Below are 21,844 nucleotides of genomic sequence, written 5' to 3'. Positions count from 1 at the left end.
ATTATTTCTAAACTGCAAACCTTAAAAAAAATGATTGTTTTAGTGAAGGATTTTTCTTTAACAGGGGGAAGAAAATGTTCAGAGTTTCTGTCAGAAATCATTTTTTCAGTCTAATTATTTTCCCCAGTATGCACAATTTCCTTTTGGATGATTCAGTAATGCCACTTCATCTTTCTTTGGATTCTCCATTAAAACAAGAAACTACCATCGGTTTAAATAAACAGACAGGATCATTACCTTAATTTCCTTCGCTGGTGCCGCTTCCTCAATCGTTTTTTCGTACTGCTGCTTCAAAGCCTGGGTGGAAACCTTTGGTAGGTCCTCTCCGCCGACAAGCATAACTGAATTAGACATAAGAAGAAGGCTGCCTCATTAAGTCATTCCAAGTGAGGAGGCTCAGGGGAGCGGGAAAGAGAAATAAATCATTTCATTAAAAACCTGAGTAGTTTTCATTTTCTGAAACCATGCAGCAGTGATTGCCCAATTTCCACTTTCCCATATTTTACCTCCCTGACTTTGCCCTGATTAGATTTGCCGCCATGCGCTGAATGGAGAATCATCTGCTCTGTGACTCGCTTTGAGAGCTCATCCCTTATTCAGCCCGGAGTGTCAAACAATCATTAACATACAGGACCATAAGCGGCGCTGTGATATATATAAATATATATCTATATATATATAAAAAAAATGGCCCAAATTACAATATAAAAGGCATCAGCAGAATAACCTGTTTCATCGTAATGGTTCCCATAACCCGCGGCCACGTTGTTATGGTGGACTCCTTGATCGAGGATCACCTGGGAAGGAGCGACATCAAACTGTTAGCGCTCCGACATCTTTCTAATCAGTCACCCGGAAATGACTAGAGCCGACATTCATATCATAATACACTATTAAGGACAAGATCACTAAAAGGTTTTACTGATCTTGTAACAAATACCTCTTGTTGCGAAATGCTTGTTGCTGGAATCGTCTCTCTGGCGCTGCTTTTTACCGTCACCTCGGAGGAACTTGACACTTCCTGTTAAACGTAGAACAATGGTGTTATTGACATGGAACGACTGGCACAAGAAAGAAAGTAAATAACATTTAGCTGTGTAGTTAAAATACGCTTTTCACGAATAAAATCCCAAAGTGCTTCAGGGTCAAAACATTTTCTCAATAATATAACTGAAAATACCTTGCAATGCTTTAAATTTATTTTTTTGAAGAAAAGTTCAACACTCAAAATGTTTTCTTTGTTTGTGGGTAATGGCTTTTTGAGAGCTCAGAGACACACAATTTAAAACTTAATGTGAGAATTTACTTTTTTATTTAGGGCCAAATTAGCTCAGATAGTTTATTCTCCTAAAAAAAATAAGTCCTCATTGAAAAGTGTGTGCAATGAGAACTTATCCTCTTTTAAAAAGGTTAGAAGAGGAATACAAGACGCATTTAAGTTTTGGATCTCACTTGAGTTTTTTTGTAATATTAATGAGAAATTGCATTTTCATTAATTGGTACGCCTGATTTGAGAAATTGCGACCACAGTTTGAATGATTAAGACCATTAGCAACCTCTGGACTGAAGAGTAGGAGGAAGAAAATTGAAGTTCGCCAGTGATGTTTTGAGGCATATGTATATTTTTTGATGCTCTAAAGTTACAATTTAAGTTTTAAAAGGAGTTTTAACATTTAAAAATAATAGGATTTATGTTGGCTCTTTAATTTGTTCAACTAACATGCATTTTGAATCCTCTTAACTCTACCGAATTGACTTGTTTAAACATTTAAACAAAAAATTACATGGTAATCGCCTTCAGTTCAGGTTTTGATACCGGGAGAATTTATACACATTCCATGAAATGATTGATGAAAGCAATTTCAAATTAACTGTATGGAGTTATTCTCAAATGATTAATTAAACAAATTGTAACAGTCATGAACATAGTGTCATATATTCTGTGAAAGTTTAAATATGTAAAATGAGGAATGAGCAGGGCCGACTACGCAGCCTTGAGGAACCCCACGAAACAGAAATGATTTCTTTTTCTGACGTGACCAGATTTAGACGATGAAAACAGACAAGGCTGGTTTCATTTGACCAATCAGCAGAAATCACTTCTTTTAAAGTAACAGGAGCAAAAAAAAATTAATAAAAAATGAATAAAGCAAAAGCGGAGAGAATGAACACAAGGCTCCACACACAAAAGCACCCAGCACTGCTTTATCACCTCCTGACTGCGAGCTGTAAGAAACAGTGGGCGGGTAAGTAATTTTTATATTGTGGAGAAGCTTAATAAAATCCCCTTCTGCGGCTGGTAACAAATGTTTTTCCATTACCGCGCTGCTTCCAAAGGGAGCTGCTAAGTTTGAATTCTGCCAAAGGAGGATTTCAGCGAGAAACAGCAGTGGATTACGAAGAAAACAGCACAAAGGCGTTTGCTCCTTTGAGATTCATGCAATTTGAAGGAGATGAAAGAGAAATGCATTTCCGCTTGTATGAACGCTGTTAACATGGAAGATACATGGAGGGTCGTTGGGGGCGGGAGGGATGTCCTGTGCTCCTCAAACCACCGGCACCGCATTTCGTTTCCGTCCTGCTGTAAAACAGAGACTGGATGTCACCCGTCACAGTTGCCGCGAAAGAAGCAGCAAGTTGATCAAACAAGTTCTGACGGTTCACCTCGTGGACCCCGATGTAAAATTCACGATTCAGCAAAGGTCCTTTTGCACTCGACGAATCAGGTCTGCCTCTTCGCTTGAATAAGCAAATGGGGGAAACGGGCCTTACTTCGCTAAAAAGAAAATAAAAAATCTGGCTGCAGCCCAGCGCCACCGCTAACACGTTCTGGCATTTTCCTCACGCACAGGATGACAGATTCACACAGCTGAGCTAAGTTCAAGGTGCCCTCTTTGAGCTGATGCGCTGGGAAGGCCTCCGCCGCACCAGCCAAGATTTGTTCATTAAGAGCCGAATGTAAATCATTCATATCTCTCACTTTATAAACAGAGAAAGAACAACAGTAATCTGTCTTTCTTGTTTTCTTCAAGGGAGGAAAAAAGGCCCCACTTTCACCTGCAATCATCAAAACACAATTTTCTGTTTATGGAAATGCTGGAGGCTCTGCATCATGTAGTAATATCACATATTTAGGATCTCAACGTCTATCCGTCGCTGTTAGAATGACAGGCTCTCATAAAATATGAGTCGACCTTTTCCAACTTTGATTTGAAGTTTGCGCACAAGAACTGGGAACAAAGCGAAATTAAACAACCTTGAAATTTCTTTTTGTTACATTTTGATTTTAATTTAGCATGTTCATGGTTTTTTTTTGTGTGTGTTTACACTTGCCTGCACTTATAGAAAATCTGAAATAAAATTGCTGCCCTCGATGAGGCTTTTGGAGATTTTTTTATGCGCATTCAAAGGTATCAGTCAGGATCAGTCACAATGTCCTCACAACTTCAGAGAGAATATCTGGTAATATTTCTTCAGGTGACAGTTGATTACTTTCTGAACATTTGTAAATACCAAATGTCCGCTAGAAAGTTGAATGTGGAGAATTTTATATTCCATTGTTTCACAAGGATTCACAAAAAGATGAGTATTTGGAGTCTGACTCAGTCCAGATAAGAATTTGATGAAACATGACATAAAGACGACTGTAGACAACAGATGTATATATATGTAGCAAGTATATATGTAGCAACACTAAAGACAACTGAAACCTGAACTTAAATTAAAAGGTGATTGAAACTGTTTGGAGTTGAATAATCCATTTTATTGATTATTCTACTCTGACTAAGAGGCAGTTCAGAGGCTGACTAGTGAGAATTTTAAGATTTTGTAAAATGCAAACTATTTTGAAGAGCTAATAAAACTCAGGAAGATCTGAAGCAGATGTCTGCAGTAGGTTGGCTAGTCATGGGAATCACACAGTGCGTACAAATCACTTTTATCCTGCCTGTCACTTTGTCGTCTTGTCTTTTTGTTTCCCATAGAGTAACCAAAATGTTGCCTCAGATGTTTTCAAAGTGGTGGGGGCTTCTTTAATCTATCTGTAAAGTTTCACTCACACTGTTTGCTGTTGTGGAATGTACAGTAATGTATCTAGAGACACATTTTACAAGGGTCTAAACATGAAGAAATGCACCGCATTTTATCTCTGCATCATAGGAGGAATAATAACTGTTTTGTATAATAATGCCTGCATTTTAGGATGAGGGGTAAAAATGTTATCATGCAACAGCTGTACAACACCAGCATGAACTATATTTAGTGTCTCGAAGTTGTGAGTCGCAGTAATTTCATATTAACACTGCCGGACATAAATCGAACGCAACGACCTCGTCACAACAAAGCCGTTCCATGATTACGAAACACAAACGCAGAGATGGAAGACGGTTCAAATCTCACCTGGACTGTTCTCTTCTGAACATGGTACTGGGTGACGGCGGACTGGGAGGACGAAGAGCTGAACTCGTGGCTCTCGAACTGCCTCTTCACGGTGGCCAGACCTCCAGGCAGCGAGCAGGCCTCAGACTCGTCCATCGCCTGTGAGCAGACACAGATACCAGGAGTTACCCACAAAAAAAACACAGTTACAAGCAACAATCCAAGATACCTTCAGATGTTTTCTGGTTTTCCATTTTTCGTCCCACTTTGATGTTTCAGATCAGAGCTAAATAAGAGTGTGGATTTAATTTGGTGAAATTTAGCTTTTGTGGTATTTTTGCAAACTTGTGAGGCGCCAAACACCTTCTGTTGATTAGATGAGGCTGTGGTAAAAAAACATTTACCTTCTTTCATCACCGCCTTGAATGCATATTATCACAGGGCAAAGCCTTGATCTAACAAACTGCAGGCTTTTATTTCTAATAGATTTACTTTATCAATATTATTTCTGAACCAGAGGAACACAGGAGAATAACCTTCGCTAAATTATTCACATTACAGCACTAAAATGCTTTGATACGCCTCCTTTTAGTTTATTATAACATGTCATATGTGAAAGCTTTGTAAGGATAGCAAAGAGCTGAAGACGACTTTGATATGGAAGAAGAAATCTTTTCCCTGTGTGATTTGGGCAATAATGCACTCTATTTGATACAATAATCTCCTTTTGGTTCAGTCAATTACAGCCCTAATAAAAGATTTATGTGCAGGCTTCTGCGTATGGCTTCAAGGAAAGTGCAATATATATGAGACTTTCTATGAAACTTTTCACCTCTTTATGAATATATTTGTGAATTAATACATTTTATATGTGTTTTTTTTATTTTTATTTTTTTACGTCTTTCGTGTTGTTTTTTTTTATACCAAGAAACAAAAGTGACTTCTTTATTTGCAGCAGAAAGCAGGGTTATACATGTTTAGAGGAGATTACTGTCGTGTTCGTACCATCACCCTTTGCATCTCTAAAAGTAGACAAGAACTTAAAGGAGACTTGATGTGAGTCCCAGAGGAAACCTGACCCAGTTCCAGCCGTTTTGTCAAGAGGAATGGGCCAAAATTCCAGAAAACTAACCTGAGACAAAATGTTTGACCCAAATTGTACAAGGCAATTTTAGAAAACGAGCTGAGGAAATTCTCTCGATTCTTACTGTGGAATTTAACAAAGTAAAAAAAAAATATTTTGATAGTCCCGACTGACCTAAATCAGGAAACATTTAGTCCAACTTAATGTCACCTTGTGGCAAAAGAATAAGTTTATTTTGACAGAGAAGCTCCATTCACTAAAGCAGAAGGAAATATGGTAGACATATTTACATATTTTTGCTGTTTATCAATATTAACAGAAAAAAATTAGAGTTGCTGGTGAAAGAAAGTGATCTTTATTCTAGCCGTCACAGGATATAGATTTACAACATCAGAATTTGTCTTTCTTGTAATTTAGCCAGCTGACTGGATAATAATAAATAATGATAAATATTGACATATTTGACCTATCGACGGTTCAAAGTCATTTCACGGAACCCCACTTTAAAAATCCTGAACGACTCCTATCATGGAAAATACGTAAATATGTTTAATAATCCAACTTTTTTCCCCTACTCATTCAATTAACAGAAACCTTAGATTAGTACTAGTATGAGCATGTATTACACTCAGACATGCAGACAGCAGCTGTTTTCAGTAGAAAGCGTAAACCGCGACGTTCTACTTTCCAGACCCCCACTAGTATTCACATATATCCTTCCAAATCCCCCCCATGTCTCCCCTCAGACACATATGGATTACCAACATCAACACTCAGCTGTCTGTATGCACCACATGCTTTAAGGTGAGGCTCAGCTGAGGCTGCCACGCTAGCGCCCCCTACCTGCAACTCAGAGAGCGTATATCAGCGAGTCCTTCCTTCCCAAAGATGCTTTCCCAGAAGGCCAGAGCTCATCTGCTCAGTTTAAATTTACAAGTGCATTGGATTTCTGGCTGTTATTTAAAATACCCTTTTGCGCAACAGGCCTTTTAAAAAAGCAACAAGTCACTCGAGGAGGAAGTTTTAGATGATACTTGGTGTGCCGTGGCCGGAGCTGCTTTTTAAACCGTGTCTTCTATTTGCAGTGTTAGCATTTGCAGAAATAGCTCTCAGAAGAAACCTGCGCATCACCGAGGAGGAATTTTCAGCCCAGCAGAGGTGCTAACTAATATGTTAGCTGCTAGCCCTAAAGCGCTAAACGTAAACATTAGTGCCACTAACCCTAACAACACTTCTATCTTGTTTTCTAGTGTCTATGTTTTTTGTTTTGTTTCTTGTTTGAAATGAAGCTTTAAAAATATATAAAGAGAGAGAAACAGGAAATAGAACTGCTGCACCCACTTCAAAATGAAAGCATGAATATAAACATCAAACTGATTGAAGAATTTGAAAAATTGTAGAAAGTCCATCACCAAAGCTTCGACACTGATGTCAAATTCAAAGTTTACAACCCAGGAAGATTAATTTAGGTACATATACAAAGTGTTTTCAAAATTAGCAAATGCAGATGTGTGCCCACCACAGCAACCCACTTTTCTTTACAATGTCGAAATATATTCAGAATATTCTGAACATCTTTTCTTTTGAAAGTTCAGAAAATTCAAATTATTTACATTCCTACATTTTAAAATCCCAATCAACAGGACTTTAGAGGTATGTCGTAGTTTACAAGTCCAGGAAACACAGCAGCTGCCTCCAAAAAGGTGGAAGGTCGACGTCTATCAACACACCTGTGGGGTCAACAGACGAAGGAAGTTTTGACGGGGAACTAGATGTTGCTGAAGCTGATGCAAAAACATTTAAATTGGGTTATGAAACCAAAAGCAGAAGTTTCCCTACAGGTAAAACTGAAATTCAAAAAATGTGGCCTTTTTTTTTGCCTGACCTTGTTGGCTCATGGTGTTGAATTATTTCCGGCTTAGAGCACAGAGGCTCTGCAAAGTCATCGAGGATTATTTTCTCGTCCTTGACGATAAATAATGACTCCAGTATTCAGAATTTCTTTTTTTCCTGCTGTTGGTGCGCTCAGATAAAGGGGAAATAAAGTGCGAAGTTCTGCTTTTATTGAAAAGTGGGGAGGAGTGTCATTCAAACTTCCTCAGAAATAGAGAAAAAATAAAGTGGTGTAACAGCATGAACTGCCATGTTACAGTTCAGAAATGCGTTTATCCACTTGCTCCTTAAAATAATCGAGACCTGGACCCTTACAGGTTGTTATCTTGCTGAGAGTGGATTCCATATTGAAACTTCTAACCTCGCCCGTCGGGGGGTTTAAAACGAAGCGGTGAGGGGAGCTGGGAAAGCAAAAACATATGGAACAACAAACACAAAAGCCCTGCTCTGTCGAGAAATATGCATTTTACTCCAAGTAATTTGTTTGTAGTGAGCACCAATTAAATCAACAAGTTGTGTTTTGAAAACGCTTCATTATGCTTTGGCGCCACTGGATCAATATTCATTGTGCGAGTTTGTGCGTTTTCTGTCGTTGCCATTAAATGCAGCGAGGCAGAATTTCTCTAAATTCCCTCACGTCGTTAAGGGCTCCGATTTTCAAAAGCCGTTCGGAGTGTTTCTGAGCAGGCGGCAGCACATCGAGAGGAGACAGCAGTCGACGGTATCTCGGCTTTGAAAATCAGGGGACAAAGACGCCATCTTTAAAGGCCCCAAGGCTCAAACCTTCAACTCACTCCTCTAGAAATACTCCATTTTGTCAATTTATAACCACAAATTTCACCAGATTTTCATGGGATTTTATTTGATAAACAAACACAAATGACACCCCATAGTAAAAATTTCTCACATGACTTTTCAGGATTGCCCTGAAACTGGAAGTTGGTGATATGGACTCAGTTTTATAAGGATATTTTGTGTTGTTATTATAATAACAATGAGAAGAACTATTTATTGCTTCTTTTTGAGGTGGAGAAAATTGTAAAAATGTTCTCGACAATACAGATATGATCAATCAAAATATGGTAAGAAATGTATCATGACAAATGATACAATAAATGCCAACCTTGATCTAAAACCAATATAACAATGAAATATGGGGCCTGCATGGGGAGGAAATGGTGCCGAAAAAACGATTTATAAATGACAACGCTTGGCAGAAAATGTTACTTTTGTGTCTGATATGTGTTGACCAGCTTGAATAGATTTTCTTTGATCCCATTTCAGACAAAGCTAGGTGTTCAACTTGTTTTAGTTGGTAAAACCATAAAAGAAGGCCAGGTGAGTGAAGGCCCGTACACAAGTTGACTTGAATTTATCTCCTTTCATTTCTATACTTTAATCTAACAAAAAGGATGAGACACCGAGCCCGTGTGCCTTCGGCCCGACTGCTCCCCACATCCGCGCCTCCGTCTCCAGTTACATACAAGTGGAAGTTCTCGTCTTACCGCCGCAGAGGAAGCGCCGCCGCTCTCCTTGCTGGACACGGCCGCCTGATACATCGCCAGGCGCTCTTTCACCGACACCGGCTCGGCCTCCTGGTTCTCGGCCCTCTCCTCTGAAGACCCGGCTCTACCTGCGGCTACACAAACATGCAAAACATTAAAAAAGTAAATAAAAAAACCCTCTAGACTAAGATAAGTCTTTCATAGGGCAATCAAAAGGAATTTAGACTTAACGGGACTCCTGGATACCTCTCCTCAAAGGGTTTGCTGATATTTGCTACCTACTCATTGCTCTTTTGGCACATCAGGGAAAGCTGTGGAGGAGCTTGCCATTTAATAATTGGTCTTCGGGGACAATTTTGTAGAAAAAGGCCTTTGGTTTTAATAAACTACAACAAGCTGAATAGATGGAATTGATTTTTTTTTTAACTTAAAAAAAGAGCAGCGTCCTTTCAAAATCGTCAAGATTTCTAACTCCATGTGAAGGGGAAAAAAAAGTATTTGCCTTTTGTTTGAAACCTGAATTTGATGAAGACGTCCTCTAACGTTCAATGCTGCACATTCAACAAACAGAACAAGACGCAACAGAGAGGAACATGGCAGAAGAAGAAGAAGAAGAAGAAGAAGAAAAAACAGTCCGCATTTCTTTTTGCGGTTCCGAACGTCCCCGCGGACAGCCAATTAGACAACAGTGTTGATTCTACATTTGACTTTTTGAGCTACAAAGCATCATTAGGCACCAGAGAAGCCTCTGTAAAGGCTCAGCCTCCACCCACACCCAACCTTTTAGCTCTTGGCATGTTATCTCGCTCTGAGCAGCAGCTTCCCCGGGATGAAAGACGACCCTAAATAGAAACAATTCGTCTCCTTTACGTACTCGTCCTTTGACTCGCTGAAACGCTCCTCCTCGTTTTGTTTTGAGGTTTCACATGTTGTCTTTTTCCACACACATGTATGTTTTCTAGTTGAAGGAAAAAAAAAAACAAGGAAAAAAGGAAGGAGTTTTACGTCTTGAAGCAGCAGGAACATCCCCAAAGATGAAAAGCTCACAAAGAGCAGGCAGAATCCTTCGTTGCTTTTTCAGTAATACGAAAAAAAAAATCTAAACAATGAGGAAGAGGTCGCCCTGTTCAGATTTAACGAACACAAAACCTTCTGATCTAACCTGTACCATCCTTACTGCAAGGCATAGGGGTGGCAGAGTCATGTTGTGGGACGAATGGGGATTTTTTTTTTCCCCCAGCAGAGACAGTTGATTTAAATTTACAGTGTCTGACCATTACTGTACTAGTAATGGCCAATACTGTACTGAAGTTTGACCACCAACTTATGTTGCTTGTTAGATGTATGCGTGCAAGTTTCAATGGAAAAACAAGCAAATACACAAAAATACCTCAGCTGTAATTGTTAGGATCTCCACCTGTCTATGTAACATATCTGAATTTTGATGTGGATTAACAGTAAATTCATTAAATAAATTCAAAATTACTCCAAATTTCTCCAGGAGGAGGAGAATGCAAGATCCCGCTCAGGAAAAGTGAGAAACATTAAATAGTTCCCCAAATCAATATCACAGGAGTTGATGCCTAATCAAATATGTGATCATATTTAGATTAGTAAGTTTAATATACACCCCACCATGTGTTCATTTCTCCAATGTAATGTTCTGGTAATATTTTTTACTTGAACAATCGTGTGGTTAACTACAACAGCTGGTCACACCGAGATTAAATTACGACAGTTCCTTTGTTCCTCTACAAATATGGACAAAATGTAGAGGTACGAAAATCTTTGCAAGGAGCGAGATGAGGAGACTTCAGGGTGCTTTGCGGTTTCCCCGATTTCATCTGGATGTCACGTGTTAAAAAAAAAACATCCCATCACACCACTTATAGCTTTTTTGCTACTTTTGGCAAAGTAGTCCAAGGGAACGGGGGCGAAATAGACTGTTGAAGATAGCAGCATCCGCTAAATCCTATAAATATGAGTCAGAAATCCTACACCTGAGGCTGTGGCGCATCCTAATAACGGCTTGGTGACAGAAGCACAAGGATGAGTCCCTCATTTATCACCTGGGATAAATGTTCGCGTCATGGTCTGCCGCTCTAAAGCACGGGTCAGCCACGTGAAGGTTTGAAAGTCTACATGCGATGACAACAGCCTTTCGGTTATCTCCGGCTTTTCAGAATGATAAGTCATATGCAGAGCCGCCATACCACAGAGTTGAGGTAAGCAGGCTTTCGGGGGTTGGGGGCTGGGGGCGGCTGACTGGAGGAGAAAAATAAACCCAGCCTTTTTATAAACCAGCTCTGTCTGCAGCGTCATGTTCCCCCGTAACAGGCAGCTTCATGGGGAGGAGGTGTGTGTAGGAGTACATATGTGGAGAAGAAGAAGAAGTGAGCGCAAAGATTAGTAATATCTTCTGTTAGGATTTTAAACTATTCTCCATATCCAATGTGAGAACTAATTGGTTCTGGCGCCGGCTCATGCTTCATTATCCGTAATACAGGCTGCGTTATGCTTAATGCACCTCAGGATAATGAGGGCAAAGTCTCTGGGTTCAATTTTTTTTGCAGGATTTGTCTTTAAACCGGTTGAGTTTCTTTATTTTTGCGTACTGTTGGACTGCAACCAATTAAATCGGGTTAACAATTTAAGTACAGTTTCTTTAGTGTAGATTTTAATCAGTATTTTTGAGTGACAGTCGTTAAAGTTTAAGACAGTTAAACAATTACAAACTTCTTAAAGCTGCTAAATCACATAAGTTAGTTAATTACTTCCAAATCATTTAGATGATTTTAATTATGGGGTTATATTAAAACAAATGTCAAAGCATGAAAAAGTATTTGAACGCTTACTGATTTCTTCCATTTTTATTTTGTCAAATAATTTTTGTACATGCCTAACATATCCTGTGGGTTTTTATTGAAGATGCTCAAAACTAAATAGGCCTTAATGTATGACAAAAAGTCATTGCTTGCTTGCTTGTTTTTAGTTTTATTTTGCAAACTCAAAAGTGGACAGTATTAGACCCGAAGAATCACTGAAATACAATTTCACTAACAGCATGAAGTAGGCTGAAAGGCCTGAGAAAGCAACTGAACAAAATCCAAGAACAGATGACAAACAGTCGTCTAGGATTGTGGAAGGTAACATCTATCTATTAAAACGACTCCAAGAGCTAAATCACCCAAGAGGTTTAAAATCACCAAGAACAACTCCTAAAGCACCAGAGACCTCACAATATTTAGGGTAAGGTATTTTCATCTCTCAACAAAAAGAAAGAGACCAGAAATGGTGTTCATGGGGGAGTTCCAAGACTAAAAACTATGGCTGGCCAAAAGTAACAAAGACCTGTTTCACATTTGCCAAAAACATCTTGATTATCCCCAAGATTTCTGGGATAATGATCTGTGGCTGTAAAAATATTATATGAAGCTGGACACAACAAAAATGATTTCTCAACAACTCTCTTAATCTTTAACTTAGTTTCTGTATTCATTCATTACATAACCTCTATTTTAATGGTAACTATATTGAATTTTCACAACAAATGTAGTTTTTACCATGTAAATTCACTCGCTTTTACGAGCAAATAGATTTTTCACTGTTTAGATTTATATCCCCTTTGACCAAACACCACAACCAAAGTAATAACACTGGCTGAGAGGGTAATGGAAGTGGGGGAAGGCCATGACGAGTCAACAAGGGAGGCCTTGCTGCTGACAGCGTCCACGACTCGGCGGTTATATTGAGCTTAGCTAAGGCCCGCCAACCTCTAGACCCTGCCTCCATGCAGACGGCTCCTCTAAAGGGATTGATTGAGAGTCGTTTCACTCTTCCCTGGCTAGTGTTGAGGCAAAAGGTGAAGAGTGAAAGATAGGATCCACCAGACTCGAAATGTGAAAGCGATTTCGGTGTTTAAGGACCTGAGAGGCAGTACGACTTGGCAGCACAAAGAAAGTTCAAGGACCGTAGAACTGTAAAAGGCAGAGGCCATACACAAATCACAGAAGCGCCCCCTCCCAGCTTCTCTCATGTGCCCTATCCTCATAATAAAAGCCTCTGGCAACGCAATTTTCTGTTCAGTACTTACTGGCCAAACCTTTTGCCTGGTGAGATTTGACAGGAAAGCAAAAAGAGCTACACTAATTGAAATGTCAGCCTACAGAGGGTGATTTCTATCTCACCGGCAAAGTAAAACAGGCACAATAATTAAGCTGTCAAATTTATCAAAATAACTTCTTTACAAGGAGAGTGAATTGTCCTCAAGCACTTCCTCATGCCGGCTTGGCACTGCGTCTCTGATTAGATGTGCTTTCAGAATATTCCAGATCAGAGTTGCTGCTGGGAATTGCTCACGGAAGGGAACACGAAAAGACCCATGTATGTTTTATGATGATACGCAAATCCTTGTGGCATCATGGACGCAAACTAAAAAAAAATCATTTTCCACCAATTTTGAGCCATGTTGAACAGGGGCAGTACATCAGAACCTTCATTCTCTGGGGTGTCAACCACAGAGGCAGTTCAAGGCACTTACCTTCCAGATGTTCTTTAAGGGAAATACTTATAGAATCCAATGAAGTAGAAGAGGGCCTTGGGTTGTACAGAGAAAAAAACAAATGGAATTAGTTAGCACCCTTCACCCAAACAAAAGAAAGAAAGTGTGTATTGGAGACCAGCTCCAACAGTGAGTGGGACCCGGGCGTCTGGTGACAGCTGACTTTATTTTAGAAGCTCCCCTCTTGAAAAAAAAAAAGGGATGGACTTCTGGGAGTCAAGTGGAGGTGGGCTTGCTTTTTTAAATGCCAACCCTCGAGGTACCCTACATTCCTTTGACGTTATGTCATGGTAGTCTTATAGATATGAATCTCCCACGAGATGAGCTAGAAAAATCACTCACGCTTAGTGTAGCTCTTATTTACAGTTGTGAAAACAGGAAGACATTTGACATTCATAATGTCTTTCAGTTGGATGGAAATCAGAACTGAGCGTCTGCACACTGCCCTGCAGAAAGTATTCATGGTCAGTGGTGCTTCGATGTATTTTATGTGATTCACCACGCACAGTGTAGTTTATTTAAAGATTATTTACAGACAGAGCATGGTTTAAAAAAGAAAATTAAAGCCAAAATATTTTTGACGACATGCTACTTCCACACTAATGTTTGCATAGTAGCCAATCCAGGAATGCCTTTCATTTCTCATCAGAAATTTAAAAGTTTAAGTATATTACACCGGCCACACTATAAAAGCTGACTGAACCATGTTCTCAAAAATAACATAAAAGCTGCAGACGACCCAACTTAACGATAAGGTCAGAATAACTCCTGTATGATCCAGTTTGCCATAAGTAGAACTGTCTGTTCTTGCAGCCAAGCATTATGATTTGTCAACAACAGGGACTTCTAGTGCTTGTCTAGAAAAGGTTTCTGTGTACAAATCACTTCAAAACTCTTACAGGACAAATATATGAACGCTGTAGTGTTTCTAAGAACCAGACTGAGTGTTTTGTTTTTTTTTCCTTTTCCTTTGCTACAATAGGCTAATTTCCAGTTATCATGCAGATGCAGGACTGGTATTGATCCTTCTATTGAACTCTTAGTTGGAGAATCTAATTATAAGAATGTGATTGCAAGATTTGCTGGGAAAAGAATGGGAAGGCGTGGTGGGGATGTTGGAAACAGTAGCTGCTAGCGGACTGGGAGGTAAATGTTTTAATGTCAGCTCTGAACAACTGCTTGACATTGAGTTAAATTAACCCGACAATATGCATAAGCAGTCATGACTATCGTAGATCAATACAAAACAGAACAACCTGCACTTTTTTTCTCACAACTCAATGGCTAAATTGTAAACATCAACCTAAAAACAAACAGAACAAACAGGAGAAATTGATTTGGGGATACTGATGTAAACGATAAAGAGTATCAGCTAAAACCTGGGGCTTCAACAATAATTATTTTGATGTGAGAAAGCTGAGGTATTTGAAGATCTACAGCCACATGGGCTCAATTGAGTGAACACCTCTTACGCAACCTGCTCAACCTTGAGCGATCTCAATGGTTTAAAAATATTCCAACAAATCGTGAGGACCTCTCGTGTTGAAGTTTGTGTTCCCTCTTCGTCTGGTCTCAAGAGATCTTTGAGCCAATTTCAAAGGCAGCTCTTTAGATAGAAAAGCATTACAGCTAATTCAATGGGAGGGTATTCAGCGGAAGGCCTCTGGTGCCCTAATGCAAACAGTAACAACACGAGTCCTCCTCTTTGGCTGCAGTCTGTTTATTTTCTATCAGCTGTTCTTTTCTTTCTATCTGAAGGGATTTCTCTGAAAATTTCATTTTGTGTTTAAATGTTCTGAATATTAAACTCCAATCTTGACCATTTAACCTCCAAGACACCGTGTTCCCCCAGAAGGCCACACCGGAACGCGGCACAGCGAGGAGAGGAAAGCGTGAGTATCGAGCCGTCAAGATTATCCGTCGATAATCCTGCTGAAATTGCGCATGGATCTACGATTTCCCACAGTGGAAAGCAAACGCTTGGAGAACATCTCATGAAAGGGCTCATGCGGATCCTCAAATTAAGATGCGGAGGTTCAGATTTTCCAGAACGTCTCAGAAAAATTGAAGATTGCCTGAGATTTGCATGTTGAATGTGAAACGCCGACTGCTCTCACCGCGAAACTGATATGATCGGAACTAAAAACTAAAGCTGCTTTTCCCTGGTTAAAAAAACAAAACAAAAATCATTTTCAGATTATGAGACAGTAATAACGCCTCAGGACGAGCAGAGAAGACTCACAGTTTTATTTAATCAAAAATATGACAGCTGAAACCACTCTCTGTGTAATCCGCGTTTGAGGACTACAGTCTGCATTTGTCATGTTTCAAAGTTCATCATCAACATAATGATGAAAATGAATTTTTTTAGCCCTGATCTTCTGTGAAGGCAGATTTTTATTTTTTTTTCTCTTACACATCAAAGAGGATGTTGACACACTTCCCATTTGTTTGTAAGGCTAAATGTTCTACCCGGTGATTTTACTCCAGCATCCAATCGTTCTTTCACGTTCTCAGGTAAAGTTTTTGTGAGGCTTAAATGAGTCAACATGTCGGCGCTCACACAAGATACATGATATCGCCGATTTTCAATTTCTAAACGTTTATGCGTTACGGGATCGTTTGCATCCTGTAATATCCGCTAAGTGGATCATGTCTGAAATTAACAGCCAGAAAATTGTTGTTTTTTTTCCACGGGATCCATATTAAAAAGACATCATCGTTTGGCAGACCAATCTGGCAGGAGATTAATCAAAACAAAAACAGCCATTTGGGCAAATCTGTTTCCAGCTGTCAGAATTCAAACACAGGAAAAAAGAGAAAAAAGCTCTTTTAGCACTATCTCCTTCCTGGATATGTAGAGATAGAAAATATATAACTTCTGAATGAAAAAAATGAACAAATTTAGATTTACACGGCGCTACTGCGTTTGCCACAAAGGCCCATCACGGCTTCATGCTGTTATTCTGGTGGTACGCGAGCAGAATGCGTGTAAACAAGGACGCCCGCTATGGAGGAGCCGCAGCGCGGAGATTTGGAAGTGAGCTTTGCATCTGTTTAAAGTGCAGTCACTCCGCGCTTGCGCTTTATTTAAGCGCCGCGGATTTGAAGGAGGCAGTTCTGTTCCTCTCGGATCCTTTTCCTCCTGCTGTCAGTCACTCCGCCTGGCAGAGATTACACGGTGTCTGCGCTGCCGGCTTGCCCGGCGCGACAAAAGCTGTCGCTCGGTCAGGACAACGGCGGGGATCATCAGCCAGCTCTAATTTTAGATGTTGGTGTCGGGGAAGGCAACAAGGTGGATGATAAGGATAGAAGGATATCAGTCAGCATGTATAAATATCAATAGTATCTGTATGTGTGGATGAATTTATGAACGCGTGTTCAGGCGCGGGATTAAGACCTGTCAACAAATCATTTCACATTCTCACCCTCGACTATCATATTGCTCTTATTTCATTTTTATCCCACAATGCGTCTAAAAACAACCGAGATCTGACCTTTCACCTCCAAAAGTGCTCATCTGTTGTTATTTTCTATTCAACAACTCAGAGAGGCGACGCTTCTATCGATATATTGCGTACTGCTAACTTCTTTTGAAGTAAAAAAAAAAAATCCTGATCGACAAGCAATCAGTTCTTCTCTGCCAGTGAAAATAATGTTAACTTTGCCTTTAAAGTCACTTTATATTCAAAGGCCTGTGATTATTTATGAAGACATGTGGTATTTAAGGTGACGACATTCACACTGAGCGCTCTGTGGAAATGTGGATTGCAACAGCAGAGCGCACTTTAATACGAGGATATGTCTTGTCTATGGTTGGTGCATTTTGGAACTGCAGTCTGCAAGATTCATGTGAGAAGATTTTTACGTTCCCTCCGTAGTGGTAATTAAAACAGAAATTACATCCTGCGCTCAGCGAGGCCTGCTGCTCATCCCATAACTCAATTTCTCTTTTAGAGCACAGTCCTGGTGGCTTAAAAGAAAATATTTAAGTTTCTTCTCAGCAGGAAGACTTTTTAATTCAGGACAGGGTATGAGCTCATCTTACAATTTCTTTTGTATCAAAAAAATGTCTTATTCGTCTCATCTGAAAAAAAAAAGTTAAACTTTTCATTCCTGAAAATTTATCATACAACTAGTACATACTATTTTGGGTTGAATGTTGCTAATTTGGATTTTATTGGTGAGCTTTTAATCAAAAACCCAATATAGAAGGAACAAGAAGCTACAAGTTGCTGTAATGAGCCTAAATATGTAGGAGATATCACTGTAAATCCTTGATTACTGATAATCAGAGAAACAAAAAATAAACCAAGGACTATGTAGCGTTTGAAGGATGAAATGACCAAGAACTATACGTAACATTTCACTGTCTCCCTATTATATCAACGCATCTGAGGAAAGAAAGGGCAGCGCCTCAGGCACCTGTCTACCCAGTTCTTATGTTGTTTGTTATTTGTTCTTTGGTTGGGATGTATTGAAATGTCAATCCCCCCCCTGAGGATTAATAAAGTATAGTCATTTTTTCATAAAGATCTTTTTAAAGGTCCATAAAATAGAGATACAGTGAAGAAATGCTCACTAATCCTTTAATGAACAAGTCCATGGATTAATGTGAATTCTTTGAAAATTAATTAAGATATAATCATATATATATATGTTTATGTTCTTTTCAAATAATTAAAACAGGCTAACAACTGATAGTACTCAATTTCTGAATGAATGAAACATCAGATGCTTTTATTTTGAAGGGCCAGAAGAGTCTAGGTAAAATTAGGGCCATTTTGTTCTCAAACCACAAAAGTCGATATGGGCAGCAGTTTTGGAAAATTACATGTCGTCACCGGTGTGATGCTACAACAGACATAAACATGTTGCTGTAAACCAGCAACAGCAACAAGACTTCCTGGTTCACAAATCAAACACACCCTTCTTTACCAGTCGGAGCTGAGGTCTGTGGTTTACTTCCTGTAAAAGCTTTTTACTCATTTTCACATACTGGTGAGAAGCATAACAGAAAACCTCTGACATACTGTGCATGTCATTTGCACACAGTGCGGTATCCCAGAAGTGACAAAATTTATTATTTGCTCAAAAGTCAAGATTCAAGATTCAAGTAAAGTGGCAAGTGTTCAGAGGAAAGTGTTTGCAGATTTTTTTTGTTACACAGATGGACATAAACAAAGGCAGTACCTTGCCTCAACTCCATCTGTGTTTTTTATGGTATCTGCCGTCGGCGGAAAATAAAGTGGAGGTAGCTACTGTACTGGTTCTCTGCCAGAAATGGAATTGCAGCGTCAAGGGAGCGTCCGGATTTTCAGAAAAAAAAATAGAAATAAATAAAAAACGCCAGCGAGGCCTTATCTGGAAATGAACAATCTAGTTTTTCAAAAGCCGCTTTCCGCCAAATGTTTATCTCCCAGAACAAATGGCACGAAACATTGCGTTAACCATCCCGAGGGCTCGGCTGCTCGGCTGACGGAACAGTGTAACCGTGATGCAATCGCAGCACTCAGACCCAATATTAGATCCAATCTTTCAGTAGGATAGCTCTCACAAAGTTGCCAGTCCTGAAAAAAATTGGAAAAGAGTATGCACACTGCGTTTATATGATTCTCAAATACACAAAATCACAAGCAGAGAAAATGAGTTGCAGCTCAATAAATGGAAGTTTAAGGGAAATATGTGGTGTAATAAAATGTTCTAACTGATTTTCAAAGGCATCCAAAGAGTCAGCGAGAATAAGTTATACTAAGTAAATCTACTTTCACATAAAATGTGCGCTACTTTTTTATTGTTGGAAGGACTGATAACAAGCAGATTTTTTTAAAAAAAACTATCACTACGCAATTGACTGAACTATACTATAAATATACTTATTTATATGTGTGTTGATGAAGAAAAAGTTATCTTAAATTCTGCATGAACTCAGAGTGCTCAATATGTTTTAATATAAAGCAATTAGAGCAATTTAGGTTCAGAAATAATCAAAGGTATGCAAAACGTTTTTTCGTTGTTTTTTTTTCGGTATTTGCTCAGTGCTGTTCCAGACCTTGGACCTTATCTCGAAACCAGATTTGGGCTTTTAAACATAAAGTGTGAAAAGCCCACAGTGGAAGGTTGTTGAAAAGGGTCACAAATTGCTGTTTTAGATAATAAAATAAAATAAATACTCACCGTGGGTGGCGTCCTGGGGTGAGGCCATGCTGTGATGTGTTGTTGACGGGGCAGTCTGAGCGAAGTCGATGGATGTCACTTTTTTGGCTGGAGGAGTGGCTGCCACTTCCTGGTTCAGAGAGAGAGAGCGAGAGAGAGAGAAAGAGTGTGAACTATCAGAGGAAGCACCTGGACTGTTTCCACAGCATGGAGAAGAGGCGACAGAAACAGCTGGCACATGCTAACACATGCTAACACACACCTGAAGTTTGGAAAATGACACCACTTGGCGTTTGATGACATTTTAAACTCTGGATTCCAGTGACACACACACACACACACACACACACACACACACACACACACACACACACACACACACACACACACACACACACACACACACACAGCAGGGCATAATCAAAGACCTTGAGCACAATGTGAGTGTTAGGCATTGACTGGAAAGCAAACAGCACTTGGCTGTATTTTAATGGAGCAGACTGGCTAAAACCAGACATGTTTTCAAGCTACATCGGAACATGACATGTCTCTCTGCACGTGCTCAGACACACGTTTTACTTTTTTTTTTTTTAACTAAAGCAGAAGTCAGCTCCAACAACGCTGCAAATCATTCCCAAGGAGAACAAACACACCTGTGTCTGCGTGTGTTTGCAAATGTGCAGGTGATTTTTTTTTTTTTCTGCCATTTGCAAATCAAATGCGTTCCCCTGTGGAGCTTTTTTTTTTTTTTCCCCTTTTCTTTTTTTTAACGACAGCTTCTAGCTGAGTGGCAACACAGAGCGATAGAAAACAAACTCTGCACAGCAAAAAACACACGGTGCAATAGGTCCAGTCGGGTTTCTGTTCGCCGCAAAAACTGGGCTTTTGGACCCAATTAAAAAGTATATATAAAAATAATAATAATTTTTTAAAAAATGCAACACAACAAAAAAAAAATCCCATTTAATCAATCCCCAGTAGATCTGACAGGGATATTTTTGAACACATTCACACATGCAGTTGATATAAAAGTAGCAATGCCATTTTTTTTTTTTTACTATCCTCTTCAGTTATGAACTGACATCTGGACCGTAAATTTGAAAAATAAATTCAGCTTTCAAGCGGGAAACTCGAGATTTTTGGTCAAAACTGTTTTCGAACGATTGATTCTAAAACAATCTTGATTTATCAAGAAAAGTCTGATACTGCCACTACCATGTTTCACTGTGGGTAACTGCTTCTCTCCCTGATATAATAAAAATTTTTATGAGATTGTAAAGAGCAATGCGCATGAGTTATCTTCTAGTTACCGGCCGACACCGGCAACATTTTGTCGTTCAGAAATAAATCAAAAGTCATTGGAGAAAGCAATGATTTTAAGGACGATGACTCCTGCAAACAGGTCATCGCAGCTTCTAAATTTTACCCTCTAACAGATTTGTTTTTCGACTTGCATTGTGCCACAGAAAATGGGTAAAAAAAAAAACAAAATAAATAAAAAATGTAAATTATCTTTTTCGCTCCCCGACGTGGAACGAAGCCCAAACTGGAGCAGAGCGCCGCTTTGAGACTTCACATTAAACCGCAGCGTTTATCCAGCCAAGGATTTCGCTTCGCTCCGCAGCTGATTGACAAGCGGGAGTGTTTTCAAAGGCGGATGCTTGACGAAAGGCGGCGCGTCCGTTTGAGGTGGCGCGAGCTCATTACTTCTCGACAGAACAGCGGAGAATGCCGCCGTCAGAACCACTGTTAAACGATTCAGATGTTTAACCTTCTTCACTTGTCAGATGGGTTCGTTTACCCTTCGCGGACGGCAGGCGTGTGGGGTGAATTATTATATACAGTGGCTGTGGAGGCGATTTAATGGATGAAAAGGCTGCAATTTGATGTAGAAAAAAAAAAGTTATTTATTTGAGAAATCAGTGTTCTTGACATTAATTTAAATCAAACGCTGCTCAACATTTGATTCTTTTTTTGGGGGGATTAGATTAATAATTAATAAAGGATTTCCAGTTATTTGACTGCTTGATTTCGAAAGAATATATAAGAGATGTACAGGCAGCGAAATAAAGAGGTGAAGAATAATGTGTGCCTCCACGCACTAAATAGCTTTTCCATTCATTTCCGTGACAGGCACCAATTAAAGCACTAATCCAAAACACTCCACCTTTTTTTTGGATAATTACTATGTGCTTCACTTGAAGGTGCTGTGAGCATGTGAGCTTAAATTAGGAACTGCTGCCGACTAAAAAAACAAAAAAAGTGACC

General features: G+C 39.4%; 1 protein-coding gene across 7 annotated transcripts in view; it reads right to left on the bottom strand.

The window, feature by feature from the left end:
* xirp2a (xin actin binding repeat containing 2a) overlaps window positions 1-21,844 on the bottom strand; it is a 69,243-nt gene that overhangs the window by 11,888 nt on the left and 35,511 nt on the right. For 6 of the 7 annotated variants that reach the window (XM_055058985.1, XM_055058984.1, XM_055058988.1 and 3 more), the window contains 6 exons: window positions 19,598-19,706; window positions 8,860-8,993; window positions 4,399-4,536; window positions 941-1,021; window positions 728-797; window positions 238-341 (listed from right to left, as the gene is read on the bottom strand). In XM_055058985.1, the coding sequence (XP_054914960.1) occupies window positions 238-341; window positions 728-797; window positions 941-1,021; window positions 4,399-4,536; window positions 8,860-8,993; window positions 19,598-19,706 (636 nt within the window). Of the gene's footprint in view, window positions 1-237; window positions 342-727; window positions 798-940; window positions 1,022-4,398; window positions 4,537-8,859; window positions 8,994-13,399; window positions 13,559-19,597; window positions 19,707-21,844 lie in introns of those variants that run through there. The other variant, XM_055058991.1, reaches the window with a different exon arrangement.

The sequence above is a fragment of the Poeciliopsis prolifica genome, unplaced genomic scaffold (genome assembly GCF_027474105.1).
Source record: "Poeciliopsis prolifica strain line A6 unplaced genomic scaffold, Auburn_PproV2 SCAFFOLD053, whole genome shotgun sequence".
NCBI lineage: Eukaryota > Metazoa > Chordata > Actinopteri > Cyprinodontiformes > Poeciliidae > Poeciliopsis > Poeciliopsis prolifica.
The sequence above is the reverse complement of the archived record's forward strand: the minus strand, read 5'-3'. Positions and strand labels throughout refer to the sequence as shown.